This window comes from Catharus ustulatus, chromosome 13 (genome assembly GCF_009819885.2).
Source record: "Catharus ustulatus isolate bCatUst1 chromosome 13, bCatUst1.pri.v2, whole genome shotgun sequence".
NCBI classification, from domain to species: domain Eukaryota; kingdom Metazoa; phylum Chordata; class Aves; order Passeriformes; family Turdidae; genus Catharus; species Catharus ustulatus.
In genome coordinates, this window is record NC_046233.1 from 6,216,527 (window position 1) to 6,232,603 (window position 16,077).

Below are 16,077 nucleotides of genomic sequence, written 5' to 3' on the forward strand. Positions count from 1 at the left end.
CAAAAAACTACTGACAAAATAATAGTCCCAGTACTTATGCCCTGATTAAAACTTAATGACTAATCAATAAAACTGTAATTATAACTTTCACCCTGATGCAATTTGGACTGGTTTATATATTTCTATTGATCAACTAAGACTTTATAAAAACCATACATGAGAAGGTCTTGCTTTGTGCTATTTTATTACAGATTTGTTGTAGCAAATCTCTAAAAATCTATCACAGTTACTTTAGAGCTTAGCTTTCTCCTCACACCCATCACTCCAAGAGGAAAAGAGAAGCTAGCAAAACCAGGAAAATGAGGTAGAAAATGGCTGTTACAGCATCACAGTTCCCACCCATAAAGCCACTCTGCCATTTCAGTTTATTACACATTTCTTTGGCCTTAGAGCAGCCAGACCAAGCACTGAGACAGCCCTGAGCAACTCATTTCACTGTGCTGCACCACCTCTGCCAGCCCCAACACAAGAGCAGCAAGTGCCTGAGTTGTAAAGGTCACAGACCAGCACAGGGAACAAATGGCAACAGGTTCTGTTGAAAGGAGTCATCTGGCTGCTGCTGAAACAATTACTCAGTTGTAGTTTTCTCACAGGATCCTCACAGGGAGTGTACCATAAGTTACCAATTCCCAAAGAAGAGACTTTTTCTTCTGGTGGATTGTATTGCAAAGTGCTGGCACCTCTTCATGAGCCCCATTGCCATTTTGCTTGATTCTGCAATAGCACATGAGAAGCTCAAAACACCTCCTGGATCTGCTGCTCCAGGACACATCAGGCAAACAAGGAATTTTAGGGCTGTGCATTGGTGGTAAATAACCTCATGCTGATTCCTAACAGCCTTTAGAGAATCTTCATGGAAATAAGTTCTGTGCATTGCCTTAAGTTAGAAGTTACAACCTGATTGCACAGGCTCTAACCAAGCTCAGAAAGAATCCACCTGAGGCAGCAACACAAACATATCCCACCCAGCCTTACATCTATCACCTTCTATCTACCCCTACCAGAGTAGTTGTAGGTGCTGCACTCATCTATCTTCATGTACTTGGTATGTTAAATTAAGTTTCCTGGCTAAATCTCGTTCAATCTAATCAGTAACATTTCCACAGAAGAATAAAAAATTACTTTATTTATTACTTAAATAAAAAAAAGCTGATCTCACAGAGAGCAGGGAGAGCTGAGCTGCTTCCCATGGGAAACAGGCAGGCTGTGCTGCTGTAGTAGGGAGGCACCTGGTGTTAGGCTGAAATAAATCTCCACTCTCCTGGTAGCTTGGGACCAACACACACCTAAGCTAAGCCCCCATGGGAAAGAAAAGAAAAAAGTCAGTTAATAAAAGCAGAATATGGAACCACAAACACAACAAATTTTTCTACCCCATGCCATTGGCTAACTTTAAGTCGCAAAAGAGCCAGAAAAGCCTGCTTGTTTCCATACATCCAATTCCTTACCTCAAACCTGCAGGGACAATCTGCACCACATTTTATCAGTGCAGTGCCAGGACACACAGTGTCAAAAACAGCAGAGGTGGCCAGTGCTGGCAGGAGCAGCATGGGGTGCTAAGAGCTCAGCACCCAGCCCCAAGGCACTGTGCCAACAGTGAGAAATGAGGCTGTTGTAAGAACTGTCACAAGATATGACACCAAACCCAAATTTCCATAACTGGACACAAAATAGATGAACTTCCTTCTTACCACTTCCCCAAGGGAGGCAGCCACCATGTGTGTTGCAGGGGACAGGTAAGGTGAAGATCCATGGGGCAGCACAGATTTCACATTCTCATAGGTGATAAAAAAAGCAGCAGCTGGAATTCAAGAATACATGCAATCATTGTACAGTTCCTCCATCACAGAGCTGTAGTTAAAGTACATTTTCACACCAAGACAGTACAACAGTATCAACAGAATGTGTGAGACAATCCCTTCAGAACTTTAAGGTTCTGGCTAGGCCTGACAAACCCCCCATTAATATCAAGGGTGTCAGGACTCCAGGCCACATTTAGTAGTGAGCTACAGGAAGATGTGTTCATTAGCCATGAATGTCCAGCATATTTTGAAAAACTGGTATCTTCCATATTCATAGATAGGGTAGAGGGACCATCTCCTAGTTAAATTGAGTGGATGGTCCTTTTTTTCAGAGGGGGAGGAAGGGAAAAATAAACCAATCTGTGTATAATTGAAAAACAAACCCAAAAAGCATAAATTGATACAATTGTGCTGCCCTGCAATGTCCAAAACTGTTTCAGTAGCAGTTTATTAATAAACTTCTTCCTAGCTATTGTCAGTTAAATATTTTGAATTTAGCTCCATAAATTGTTTTCCAAGCTTCTGAAGGATTTGTGTAAGTTCTGTGCAGTGAACAAGAAATGCACAAAACTAAACTGAGCACAGCAACGTGAGCTGTGTTTATTCACTGCAAGAGTCAACTACAAAGGCACTTACACCTTAAGGGTTATTCCTTTTCCTAAAGATAATTTCAGTTCTCAGTCATATATGTGAAAGATAAAACTACAGTGCAGATTTTGGAGATGTAAATACTGAAAAAAATGACATGTCTTGCGGGGGAACAGATTTTAATTGTAAAGAAGGGCTGTGTGAATTGCCTTCTACTAATCAAAAGATGCTTATCACCTCAAAAGGAGATAACAGAGCAGCCAAGATAAAGAACTGAATTTTTTTATATCACCTTATGAAGGACATCAAACATCTGAAGGTGTCAGTGGATTTGTCAGCAAAGTTCTCCTAACATTTACCTCCGACAGCACAGATTGCTGTTTTTTCATCCCTCCCTACAAAGACAAAATGGACAAAGGCATCAGGAATTTCAGAGGCCTTTTCTCTGCAGGGACTAAAAGTATCTACTTTTTTAAAGCCTTAGTTTCAGAAGTATTCCTGATGTTTTTACAATTTAAGCATTCTTGTTTCGGGGAGATGGGCAGAGCATCCCCAGGGCAATGAACTCAAACACCTGCAGTGCTCCAGCACTCTGAAATTCCATTCATTTCCAACACCAAGAAGGAGTGGGTCATGACAAAAGTGGCCAGGACAAGCAAGACTCAAGCCCTCCTTGGCACCCAGAAATGCTTCAGTGTGCTCCTGTAAGCAAGGACAGGCTTATATCCAGGAATGCTTCCAAGGAATTTGGTTGCTTTTCAGAGCAAACATGAGCAAGACCGGAGTGAAGGTTGCTGCAAGTTTGCTCAGTGCTGGAATTCTAGAAACTGCTCTTCACTGCTGGACATGGACTCAGAGAATCCAGGTACCCAGAGGAGAGGAAGGCACAGACATGACTGTCCTATGTGACATAAATTACTGCTTAAAGAAGACAAAGCATAATCCAAAGAAAATTTACCATTTGGAAAGGATCCTATTGCAGTGGAAGGAACACCAGCGTAGATGCCACGAAAACCACCAGCTTTCCTAAATCCTTGAGGACTCTGAAGTCTTGTTTTTACAGTATCCAGGGGGAAAAGGATCAAGTCAACAAACACACCAGCAACTCCACCAGCCTTCAAGACAAAACCATGGAGAAAAGTGCATTAATATTCTCAGCTGTGGTGCTTATGTGAGTAACTGAGGCATGTGCAGCCCAAAGCACTGCTGACTGTATCCTTCCTAAGTCAGTTTATAAACTGATTGTCTTACACACAGCTCAACAGCTTCCACAGCTTTAACAAAGAGGGGGCAGCAAAAGAAAGTAACAGATATTACAACTTTTAAACCATTTTAAGGTATTTTCAAAATAATCTCAGTGTTTTTTTCAATAGTGCAAGCAAAGCAATGCAACTCTTCCCCATCCCACAGAAAAGGCAGACAGTGGATGTCACTTATCAAGAGACAGCACAGGATGACCAACAGCTCCAACAGTTGTGTGATAAAATCAGGGAAAGACTGAAGCAATTCTGCTCCCCTGCTTAGGTATCTCTAGAAAGCACATTCACATTTTCCCAGCAAACATCTTCATTTTAAGTGCTCAAACTCCCTTTGTTGAACATAGCCTAAAGTAAGCTTTATTTTTTTCCCCCTGTAGAATAAAAAAAAAATGGACAAATCATTGAAGGTTTAGATTGGAAGGGACCTTAAAGATCTATTCCAGCCCCTGCCATGGGCAGGGATATCTTCCACTATCCCAGGTTGAACCAAGCCCCATCCAGCCTGGCCTTGAATCCTTCCAGGGATGGGGCAGCCACAGCTTCTCTGGGCACCCTGTGCCAGGGCCTCCCCACCCTCACAGTAAATGATTTTTCTCTAATATCTAATCTAAACCTACTCTCTGTCAGTTTGAAGTCATTCCCCCTTGTCCTGTCACCATGTGCTCTCTCCACTTGCAGACTCCCTCAAGGTACTGGAAATCCTGTTAAATAAGAATGTTTTCAAAGTCATAAAGAAAAGGGGAAGGTTTTTATTCAAAGAATTCATAAAATAAAAGCATCAAATTGAATCAACTAGGGCTCAATCTTCTACAGACAATTGTCTGTATTTCTAGATGAATGGGATTTTGTTTTTAATTACTTCATGATTGTAGAAAATAATTATTTCACAAAAACACGAGGAAAAGGGTGAAATAAACAGAAAAACTGTTTTAAAATAAAACACCATCAATAGTTAACATTAATCCATTATGAGACATTATTTAGATGCAGTGCTATTCAGAAAACACAGTTTGAAGGCTACCTCAAATACACAAGAAACAGCTGCACATACTTTTAACTCTGCCTGAAAACAAATCACATGTGTGTTACTCTGATAATTTTTTTCAGGGTAACAGAGGATTCAGAGAGGTGTTCACTATCTACTACTAAAGGTTTAATCAATAAGTTAATTACTCTTTTAATCTAGTTGGCTATTTTGAATGCATTGATTCTTCTTCACTCTTTTTCATCAAAATCCTTATCTGCTCAAAATAGCATTGATCAGATTTAATCAGATTTAATCTAGCCATCTGTTAAAACATGAATCAAAAGTTACTAATTGCTTCTTTAAGTTCTCCAAGTTCTGTATCTAAAATGTCATTTAAATTCATGAGGTAGCTAACAGAGCACCTGCCAGTGGGTGACAATAGCTGTGTGTTTGCAACAACTGCAGAAAAGAGAAATGACTTTTGGTTCATAAGACACCTAGAACACAACTTCCCTTCCTGTCAGTAGCAAGAGTGTTATCAAAAGAACCTTCACCAGGAGCTGGAGCAGGATCAGACCTCACTGGGGTCTGCAGCTTCCTCACAAGGGAAGCAGAGGGGCAGCTCCAATCTGTGCTCTCTGTGATCAGTGACAGGACCCAGGGAACAGCTGGAGCTGTGCCAGGTAGGGTTAGGTTGGATTTTGGGAAAGGTTCTGCCACCAGAGGTGCTGGGCACTGCCCAGGCTCCCCAGGGAATGGGCACAGCCCCGAGGCTGCCAGAGCTCCAGGAGAGTTTGGACACCAGGGATGCACAGGGTGGGATTGCTGGGGTGTCCTGGGTCAGGAGCTGTAGTGGATGATTCTTGTGGGTCCCTTCCACCCCAGGATATTCAATGACCCCACAAACTCTATCACAAAGATTAGGCAAAACCAGGACCTAATTCCAGTGCACTGAGCCACGACCTCACTGCTCACACCCAGAGCACTGGGGGCAGGCAGCTGAGCTCTCCTCTCCTGCAGCTCCCCCCACACCAACCCAAGGCTCCACATCCCTGATCTTCCACACAAGCAAGCACTGGGTGTTTCCAAGGGAGTCCCCAGCTATTGGGGCTTCATCCCCTGGCTGAGACCACGCATGGAAAAGCAGCTTTGGGGTGGGGAATGCTTCACAGCCAGGGACAGGGGCTTCCCGTGGTTCTGGAGTGGCTGCCGAAGCCACAAACTGTGGCCACCCCTCAGCTTAGCTCAGCTCATCACCTTGGCAAGGGTCAGGCAGCCCATCTGCAAAATGTGGAATATGTAATTTTTTTCCTAAGAAAGGACGTTCTTTGATGTTAGAGCCCTGTAACTTTGTAGTGAAGCAACAAGAAAGGAGATTTACTTGTTGAAACAGAGTAACCAACAGGCTCTACATGGTATCCATGTGTTAGAAAGACAAAATACTTTGTCAGTAAAATTGTTAAAGTTCGGGCTACATATGTTTCAATAAAGTCAGACCTAGAGAGAGGTTAACAAATGCTGGGAAGAAGGATGTACCACTGACAAGGGACACAAAGGATGCAGAATTTATGGGCCACAAGGACATTTGACAGAACCCCAAAGAAAAGGAAGAAACTAATAAAGACAGCTGGACCACTGAGCTGAATCAGAGGTAATTCCAGCAGGGACACAGCACAGCTGCCCATCAAGGAAACCACTGACCCAAGGAAGAGACTGAGTGTGTGGATTAATTACTATGGGAAACCACAGAATCATCAACCTATAGAAGATACAATACTAATTAATAAGAGAACCTCTGTAACTTGTAACCAATGAACATTAATGCTTTTATTCGGTACAGAGCAGAAATAGTGAGAAGTTTTGGCGGCAGCAGGGCTGGCTTTGGGGATTTGCCACTTTCTGCGCAGAGAAAGAACATACACACACACATATATATATATGTATATATAGTATATATATATGTATATTTACTATATATATACTTTTTATATAAATATATACATATAAATTATTTGTAAATATATATATATGATTTATATTCTGTAAATATATCTCTACTCTGCTTGTGGACCGGGCTCTTGCACACCGCGTAAAACAATATATTTATATATTTTTGGCCTGCTCACTCACCGCCAAGGCCGCCCAGGACTCCCGCGGCTCCATGCAGGGCTGGCGGTCCGGGCTGAGGCTCGGGCCGGGATCAGCGGGGCCGGACCCGGCGCTCCGGGCAGGCCCCGTGTGCGCACATGGGCGCAGCCATCTTGGCGTCCCCGCCGCGATCACGTGAGCGCGGCTCTCACTGCGCACGCGCGGGGCTCTGCGCATGCGCACTGCGAGCAGCTCCGGTAATTAGTGCCCAGTGTTAATTAGTGCTTAGGGAATTTTTACCGTGCACTATCGGCACAGCTGCTCTTCCTGAGCTGCCTTTTTCTTTAATTGATGTCTTCAAGCCGAATTTTCTGTCTCCAGGATGAATGTTGTCACCTTTTGTGAATGTAACTGATGACATCAGATAGCTTCTACATTAGAAAATAACTTTGTCTTTTCAGCATTGTGTAAAATCATATTTTCCAAATCAATGTGCATTAGACAGGTGGAGAATATGTATTAGATAGGCGGACTCATGTAAATATTACTATATAATAGGTGTTGCATTTTACCCCTTGGGGTGCTTGATTTGTGGAAACTTTCACCTTGCAGGCTGTGCGGAATAAACAAAGTCTCCTTTTAAAAGGGAAGTGTTTCTGTATTTAGGGAGCTCCCAAAATGAGCAGAGTCTGCAGCACAGAGCCTGGTGCAGTGGTTCTCACAGCACCCATGGGATGTTCCAACCAGCAAAAGTAATAAACCCTCCCAGCCAAGGTCATCACTCCTGTGCCTCTTCCCAAGAGCTCTGCTGGCTCTCCTGCAATGGAAAATGCCATTTTTCACCCAGATCCCAGGCACTTTTACATTTTGTGTGTGTCTCCTGCTGGCTCTCCCCCTTTTCTGCAAAGGGCATTCAATTAATCAGTGGTTCCAAAAGCTGCAGAAAGGATTTTGGCACAGAGTCCTCACACAATCCTCACCCAGCAGGAAACCACACTTGGAATTACGGGAAATGTGATTCTAGAGGAGGAAGAAAGGGTGAGTGTTGGAGAGCACTGCAGTGTGTGCAGAACCAGAAAATTCAGGCAGGCTCCAATTCCAAGATTTCCTTGGCTGCAGGCACATCACTTGGGATGAGTTTTGGATGTAGCAGCAGCAGGGAATGTGTTGTTGCCTCGCATCCAGCTCAGCTCCCCTCCATCACTGCTTGGGGTGTTTGCAGGTGGGAAGCACTGTGCAGACCTGGGCTGTGACATCTGCCCACAGCAAGCACCGTGACTGGCATGGAAGTGCCTTTGCCAACTCCAGAAAATTCATTACAGCTCTCCTACAATGCTCTCATATTTTTCTGAGCTGCTTCAGTCCCCAGAGACAGGTGATGTTAGAGCAGTCTTCATTTCATTTAGTTTTCATTTTTCATTTTGAGTGAAAAGCTCCAAGCTCTACAGGCAAAAATAGAAAGAACCCGAGTGTGTTGTATTTCTCAGTCTCCTTAGATTTTTAAGGCAGTGCTTTGGTTTTCTGTCTCTAACTTACAATTGTTATGGTAATCTGGTGGGTTATTAATACTTTGTTTTAGTTTGGGCTGTATTGTGCTTGTTAAGAAAGACTCGTTGGTTTTATATCAGGAATAATCAAACAAGTGGGTTCCTTTGGCATTACCACCACACCTGTCCCTGGTATGGATGTCTGACCTCCTGAACTCTAGGGCAGGCTAGTTTGCTGCCCTAGGAATCAATTCCTGAAAATTCCTGTAGGGGGTTAGAACTGGATATTTAAGGTCTCTTCCAACCCAAACCATTCTGTGATTCTATAGAAACTTTGATCCTGGTTCCTGGAAGAAGCAAGAGCCACAGTTAGATATTCCAGCTGTAATACAGCGGTGACAGGACTGTGAGCAGTTATTACAGTAACACCCATCAGAGCACCTGGCTCTCTGAAAGAACCCTGTTATTTACAGAGAATTAAAAAGAATCTGAAATCTACCATTTCCAGATGGTTTTCTGATGAGTGGCTAAATGAACTCAAAAGCTGAAAGTTCCTCACTTTCCAGGTTCGTGTCTGCCATTAAATTAAGCACATTGGAGCCATATTGAGGGAAAAAAATCAGACATCTGCAGTAAATGAAGCAGGCTTTTGGAGTCACTGCTATCCCCCAGAACTCAGCCATGGCAGCAGTTAAAACAAGACCTTTTTACCCCCATGTGCCCAGGAGGTTTCTTGATGTAAAGATTCTTGGGGTCATAGCAAGCATTCTTCAGTGGAAAGATTTCAGATACATTCTGTGGCACTGACTCTTTTATTTATCACCTTCTGTCAGGAGAACTGCTGCTGCATCAGAGAGGTCACAACCTTCTATTCTTCCAAGCCACTGTCCTGTCTTAAATGAACAAGTTCTGCTTAATGCCATAGGCCAAACATCAATCTTTGTGCCAAGTCCTTCCCTGGACTCCCCCCAGGCTTGAAATGTAAATTGAGTGAAGAAAGATCTGGTTTCTCACATCCTTTCTTCCCTGTATGAAAGTGCTGTGGGTGCTCTCCAGCATCTCTCTACTGTGAGGGAGGAAGATGGGCTCAGCAGAACCTTGCACAGGTAATGTCTGACTGCCCCTGAACAGCACATGTTCATGGTCAAACATGTTTGCAGCTTCTCCCAAGCCTCCAGCCTGGCTGTGGCTGGAGCTCAGGGGCTGGAGGGCAAGCTGGGGAGGCTGAGGAGCAACCACGTGGGGCATGTCCCAGGCACTGCTGGGGCAATACCCTGGAGCAGAGAACGAGCGCTTGTGTTCATCCTGCTGCAAGTGTAGGCTCTGCCAGCACCACAGCAGCTTGCTCACCAACATTATTTTGCTCAGCCCCTCCTTTCATCTTCTTTTTTGTTCCCTGCTCTTCTTTCTCTGCCCTTCCTTGCCCATGGCTGCAGGTTGGTAGGAATGCTTTTAAAAATGGCCATTTTGCCTACACCACCTCACCTGCCTCCCTGAGCCTTTGCAGCTCATAAAAGCCTTGGCAAGAGATGGAAAGCCTTTTAATTGTGGTAGGGTAAGGAACATACTGCATCTCTGGGTGCACTGAGTGGGATATGAGCTGCCAGCAGCACAGCAACCCTCTAGCTTATGTTCTGCAGAAAAAGAGATTGCAGGGAGTGAGTGAGTATCAGCCACTCATGGCTCCTCTTTGTCAGGACTCCTTAAGCACCATTTTGCATTGATTTCACATTAATCCCTCCACTAGTACAACAATGCCCGTGCACAGAAATGCCTGTACGTCTGTATCTGTGAATATGTAAGCATGTTATATTCTTTGTGTGTATTTCCTCACCATTCTCTGGCTGCTGTTGGATGTCTGACACCAGCAGCAGAAGATTTATTGATCTGGTCATAACATATTAAGGCTGCTGAAGAGCAGATGTTAAAAACAGACTTCTTGGCATGTATTGGCCCCCGGCGGTATTGGTCTCACACATGTTCCAGTTTATTTATTGAAGCAATTGCTCTCCTCATTCTCTTCATTATCTTCCTTCTGGGCAATTCAGGCACACCAGAGCCAACCCCTTCCAGTCAGTCAATCCTTCTTGGATCATCATTTTTAGCTTGGGCAACACCCGACAACTTTTCCTTCCTGAGGAGGAAAAGCCCATCCCACTGTTCATAAAAGCAGATGGAAATTTATCAGCTGCGAAAATTTATCCTGGCATATGTACAGTGAAAATAAAGACTCAAGAATCCCACTAATTTGATAATAAGCAGGTGCCTAATGGGGCCAGAGAAGCCATCTGAAGGGGGAACTTTAATGATATTTCCACATACAGCACCCCAGAGGCCGAGATGTACCACAGGAACATATCGTGGCAGACGAGGAACAAAACACAACCCTTTGACCATAAAAATGTTGTTTGTCCCACTTCATTACAAACAGCCACAGACCTGTGAAATTCATGCAGAGGCAGAGGGTTCTTCCTGTGCAGGAGCAGTGTGGGTCCATGCACCAGAAAGGAGTGACCCTGGTCCTTCTCCAGGGGACAGCGTTGTCACCAGCCTCCTCAAACACCTGGTGTGCACACTGTAAGGTGAGAGCTCCTTCCAGACTCTTGCAGAAGCACAGAGTTATATTCTGCAGATTATTTCTGCCAGGGATAGGGCAGCAATGCTGCTGGCCACAGCTTGGGTCCAGTAGAATCCCAAAAGCCCCCTGACACCAAGGCTCTGGCATGAGGAAGCAGAGTCTTGTTCCCAGGAATTCCCCCCAGGACAGGTACCTGCCTCCAGCTGCCACCCTGGTGTCTCACGGCCCCTCTGTGTGCTCAGCTTTGCTGCAAACCTCTGCCCACATGCTTCTGGAGCTGCCTGCTTCAGAAAAATGAAAATTAACTAAATATTTTCCTAATACATAGCCAGCAGTGGACAGCTGGACCTTGATGGGCAGAAATCTTTCCAGCTGTCCTAATTTTGTCAGTCTTCCTTTTCCTGTCTTAACCCCCACGCAAACTACAGTCAAGGCTGGTTTAATCTGGATTTTAGGTGATTTTTTTGCCATTCATACACCATTAGCTCCCCCTCACGTTTACAGAACTGTTCCCTGTTCTTAAGTCTGGCAGGGTTTAGAAATTCTGCTGAAACAATAATTGCAGTACATTTTTATGGAAACAGATGGGGGAACCAGACAGCCATAAATTTAATAACTCCTTTGAGTACTTAGTAGCAGAAACACGAGTCCCCAAATTCATTAAGAAAAAAAAGTGATTAATGATGATATAGATTTTGCATAATGATAGAAAGCCTTAAACTGTACAACTTTTGAATGCTGCTCATTTATTCTGCCTTATTGGCTGCCTGGACAATTGAAGATGAAAGGCCTGGGAAAGACAGAAAACATGCATTTTAACTACTGGGTAAAGTAAGTAAAATAATGATCCAGTGGCAATGCAGTGACCTTTACATGTGAACACGTCTTTCAGACTCTCTGCAGTTAGTCTTACAGCACAGCTGAGTTAATCTAATATTTCCATTTTAGCTCATAAGAGAAATGAAGGAAAATCTTAATTATGCCTGTAGTTGTGGTTATAATCCAACCCCCTGACACAGGAATTACTCACATCTGTTCCCAACTCATTTTATGGGCCAATGCAATGACTTGGTTGACTCAGGAAACAGAGCTAAGAAAAGGTTTACAGCAGAATGGCCCTTAGCTGCCCAAATTGTGCATTTCCAAATTGTCTCGTGGAAGCATCCCTGACATTTCTGTGGAGTGGCTGGAACCAGAAACAGGGTTTCTTCAGCCCCTGATTAGCTTCAGTCATTCTGGTCATTCAGGTCCTTCTTCTTACTAAAAAAGAATATTAAAAGACCTGGTCTCTTCCAAAGGCTGTTACCTGAGTTAGTGAAATGGGAGGTGGGTGGTCCCAGGAGAAGGAGTGGATGCAACATCAGTGCTGGACCCTCTTTCCCTCCCCTTCCAACCAGTATGGACCAGCACAAGGTCAAGGCCATCCTGGTACAGGCTCAGCATGACCCTTTGGGCTGTTTTGATGGACCTTTGCAAGAAAAAAACCTCATATAGAAGAGGATTTTCTTGACTTTCATGGTTCTGTAGAGCTGGACTCCTCTCTGTTCCATGGTTTTGGATGAGTCCTCCATCCCAGTGATGTGGCCCAGCAGTGCTTTGCAGAGATGGTGGCCCTGACTCCTGGGAGGGGTTTGTGGCAAGGGTGACCCTCACGTCCACTGCTCAGCTCCATCAGCCTCCTGGCAGAAATAAACTGCAATTGTTTCTGGACAGAAAAGGAGCAGTATTTTTAAAAATTAGTTCATTGCCAGCTGTTTGCTCAGCTGAGTTTTTATCAGCTGAATCCCAGCTCCCAGGGAGTGGATGGAAAATGCTTGGAGTGACAATAGAACAGCCATGGATGAAAAATCCACCTATTGGGATATGTCACTGAAAAAAGGAGCTAAGGGGTTTATTTGAACAGCTGAACTTTGGCATGCAAACCACAGCTATCCTTTTAACATACACTGTAAAAATAATACAGTTTGCTTTAAGAAAAATGAGCTGGGTGTTTGACACTCTGTACCTGATATAATTAATTTTTAATGTGGTCTAATTCAAAGAAAAAAGTTTCTTAATCTGCTGAGGGTACTCAGAGAAGGACAAAGAAACCAAAGGACATGGGTGACAGGATGGGGACAAGGAGCAGAGGGCTGGAGGGAGCACATGTAGACTGTCTCAGAACTGCACATCCCTTTTTTACATCACTCCACTCTGCTGCCTGTGTCCTGTAAGACCACACTAAACTCTGCTCCATGTTCCCTTCTAAAGAGCTGGGGACAGGAGAGGGCTGGCTGGGGATGACTGCTCCTAAAGAGGAGCTCAGCAGTGGGGAGGAAGGTTGTCAAACTTCAGTCTTCCTTTTCCATTTCCTATTAACTGCAAGTCAAACCCAAAGCAAAGCCCCTGGAGAGATGTGAAACAGCAGCTCCAGACCATCAGGGAATGGATCTTTGTGCACACCCAGCTGCATCTGTCAGGCTGTCCATACACCACCACCAAACCCAAACTAAACAGCTTCATTGGTGCAGGTGAGTGTCTTTCACAGCTCCTCTGACTCTTTGCAGAAGACTCAGCAAGCTGAGATCTCAGAAGGAAAGCTCTGACCCCCCTGCTTGCTCTCTCTGACCTTGTGGAGCACGGCCCTTTGGTGAGAGGCAGCTGAGAGCTCCTTCCCAGGACCCGCGGAAGGAGGCTGGTGACAAGAACTTTTTATTCACTTCCCTGTGACTTTCCAGAGCCCTTTTCCTTTTGTTTTGCAGAGAGAGACTTGCCAGTTCTCCTCTCAGCAGGATTATCAGAGCTGGCTCCCCCTGTGAAGTTTCCCCTCCTGAAGGTTTCTGATGGTCCCTTGCTCTGGTTCCATTGTGGGAGGTGTTGCCATTCCCTGCCGATAACCTCTCGCTCGGATCCTGCTGCAGAAAAACTTTATCTAAAGGAAACAAAAAGCCCTGGGAACAGGGGCTCTGGACATGGGCAAGGAACAGCACATGACAAGTGAATTTGCCAGATGTTACCACTCTGAATCTTACTAAAATGCCCTGAGCACAGCTGCTTTATCTGCGTGGAGGGAGTTGGGAGATAAGAGGTGTTTTTATTGACAGCCTGTAATGGCCTGGCCAGGCAGCCCAGGGGCAGTTCCCTGACACAGCATCACAATTCCTTGCAAATGTGCCAAATGTTGGATTTTGTGTGGTCCTGAAACCACTGTTTCATTTGACAGTATCCTTCCTTCATGCCTGTTCAGACTGAGACTCTTTTCCAAAAAATTACTCCGTCTTCCAACGTGTACATTTTGTTTATAAAGGGCCTTGACTTTTTCTGCAGCTCAGTTGATGCCTCAAAGCCTGTTTTAATGCTCTTCTGACAGTGTCTTGTGTTTGTCTGATTGGAAATATTCCAGGTAATTAAAAAATTACACACCAACTGCTGCTTAAAAATCTATTGTGTGTTATTTATTTTGCATATTTTGGCTCTGGAGGAGGCTGTTTCAATTCTCCATCCCCCCTTTCTGAATCTCCCATGTCAAGACTGGAGCCCAAGCTCTTCTGAAGTCTGCAAAGTCAGAGAGTGCCCTTAAGTGCTGCTTGTTTATTCCTTACTGCCTTTTATTCTTTACAGGAAACAATATGGGGAGGCTGTGCCAGAAATAGAGTTACTGTAATTATTATTTTTATTATTCCAGAGTATGCACAGGAACTTATTATTTTTAAGTCTGGTCACCCCTGTACCCTGCAGTGCCTTAATTTGGAAGTTCACACTTGAAAGGAGAGAGAATTGCATCCATACTCATTGTCTGTCCTTGTCACAGGCGTGGGGCTGCGCTGATGAGCTCTAATCACACACGTGAGCCCAAAACAGGGAGAGGAGGCATTTCTCTGTGCATGGAATAATCAACTCTGAGTTAAATGCAGTGCTTGGAAGTGATTTGTATCCATCCTCACCCCCACCTTCTCAGTCTAATTAACTCCTCTAATAGAATTAATCAGCACACTAAATACGAGACTCGCTAACAACTGAAAAAACCACACCACTATCTATTCCAAAATACAATTACACTGACAAACTCAATTACATGCCTCAGTCACTTCTGAAATTACTCACCAGTATTGGACTGCGCACAGTTTAAGTTTCATTGTTGAAAGAAATCATAAACACTTTCTAAATCGTACAATGTTTACAGAAATACACAGAAGCACAGCTTTTATTACCCATGTGGCAAAATTAATTTGACACATTGAAAGCAAATGAATAGAGCTGGAGGACTTTATTCAGGCAGTATTCTTCCTACTGATAGAATTTACACTGGGGGAACATCTAACACATTAACCTTATTAAACTCTGATGTAGGTAAATAGCATTTCAAAGGGAAGGAGAAAGGATCCAAATCAAAATCCTTACTGCATTTGAATGAGCAACATCCAATCCTGCATTTCTAACTGTTCTTTCAGTTTACAACCCCCTTTCACTAAAGTAGGCTTTTGCAGCAGAAGCAGTCCACAATATACAATTATGATTCTGGGTTTAGTATTTTAAATCTGTGGTGAACTCTACGGTTGAAAATAAACTCCCATCAGACTTGGTTATGTGAGTTTAGGTCAATTTGCAAGTCAAAAGAGGAAGATAAACGTTGCTTGTGTTTTTAATAACCCAAGTTTATCTAAGTTCATCTTGATCTGAAGATACAGAAAGTTTTGCTGAACTTTTTCTTTGTCTGGTCATATGCAGCACCTGCTTCTCAATTTTGTTTATTTTCAAACTGTGATACCAGTCAAACAGTAATATTTCTCACAGAAGAGACAGAGTTGCTCTTGCTTACAATTGGGCACAAGCAGATAAAAATTTGAGCTTCAGGCTGACAAAGTCTGTGTTGAACTTGAAATACCCTCCTCTGAATGAAACATCCTCCCATCCTGAGCAAGAGCCCACATCCATGCAGAACCAGTACAACAAACTGGGTTTGAGCCCCAAAATTACAGTGGCACTTGCCTGGCAGGAATTTCTCAGGTCAGCAGAGTAGGTTACTGAAGGAGCTACAGATTGCTCAAAATTCCTTTGATAAAAGAGAGCCCAGCACTTTGAGGAGTTCTCCAGGAAGGCAAGGGACACCCTGCTGAACCTGGGAGTGACACAGGACCTGTCAAGGGCAGAGGGATCAGAGCTCCCAGTTTCAATCAGAAGAGTTGAGCAGATGTGTTCAGAGACCAAACACCTGCTCCACAGGTGGCACTGGGATGAGTGAAAGTTGTGTTTTTATGGATGGATCCCACATGGTGTCCATCCCCATGGGCTCTCCCATCCACCCATTCCATCCCCTGCTCCAAACCAG

The 16,077-nt window shown here is 44.0% G+C and overlaps 1 protein-coding gene across 1 annotated transcript in view; it reads right to left on the bottom strand.

Annotated features, from left to right (window-relative positions):
- Positions 1-6,888, bottom strand: part of SLC25A26 (solute carrier family 25 member 26) — an 80,521-nt gene extending 73,633 nt beyond the window's left edge. Inside the window, exons 1-3 of the mRNA XM_033071211.2 lie at positions 6,747-6,888; positions 3,349-3,505; positions 1,692-1,801 (exon numbers count right to left, since the gene is read on the bottom strand). Of these exons, the coding sequence (XP_032927102.1) occupies positions 1,692-1,801; positions 3,349-3,505; positions 6,747-6,779 (300 nt within the window). The 5' untranslated portion in view covers positions 6,780-6,888. The remainder of the gene's footprint in view (positions 1-1,691; positions 1,802-3,348; positions 3,506-6,746) is intronic.
- Between the last annotated feature and the right edge of the window lie 9,189 nt (positions 6,889-16,077).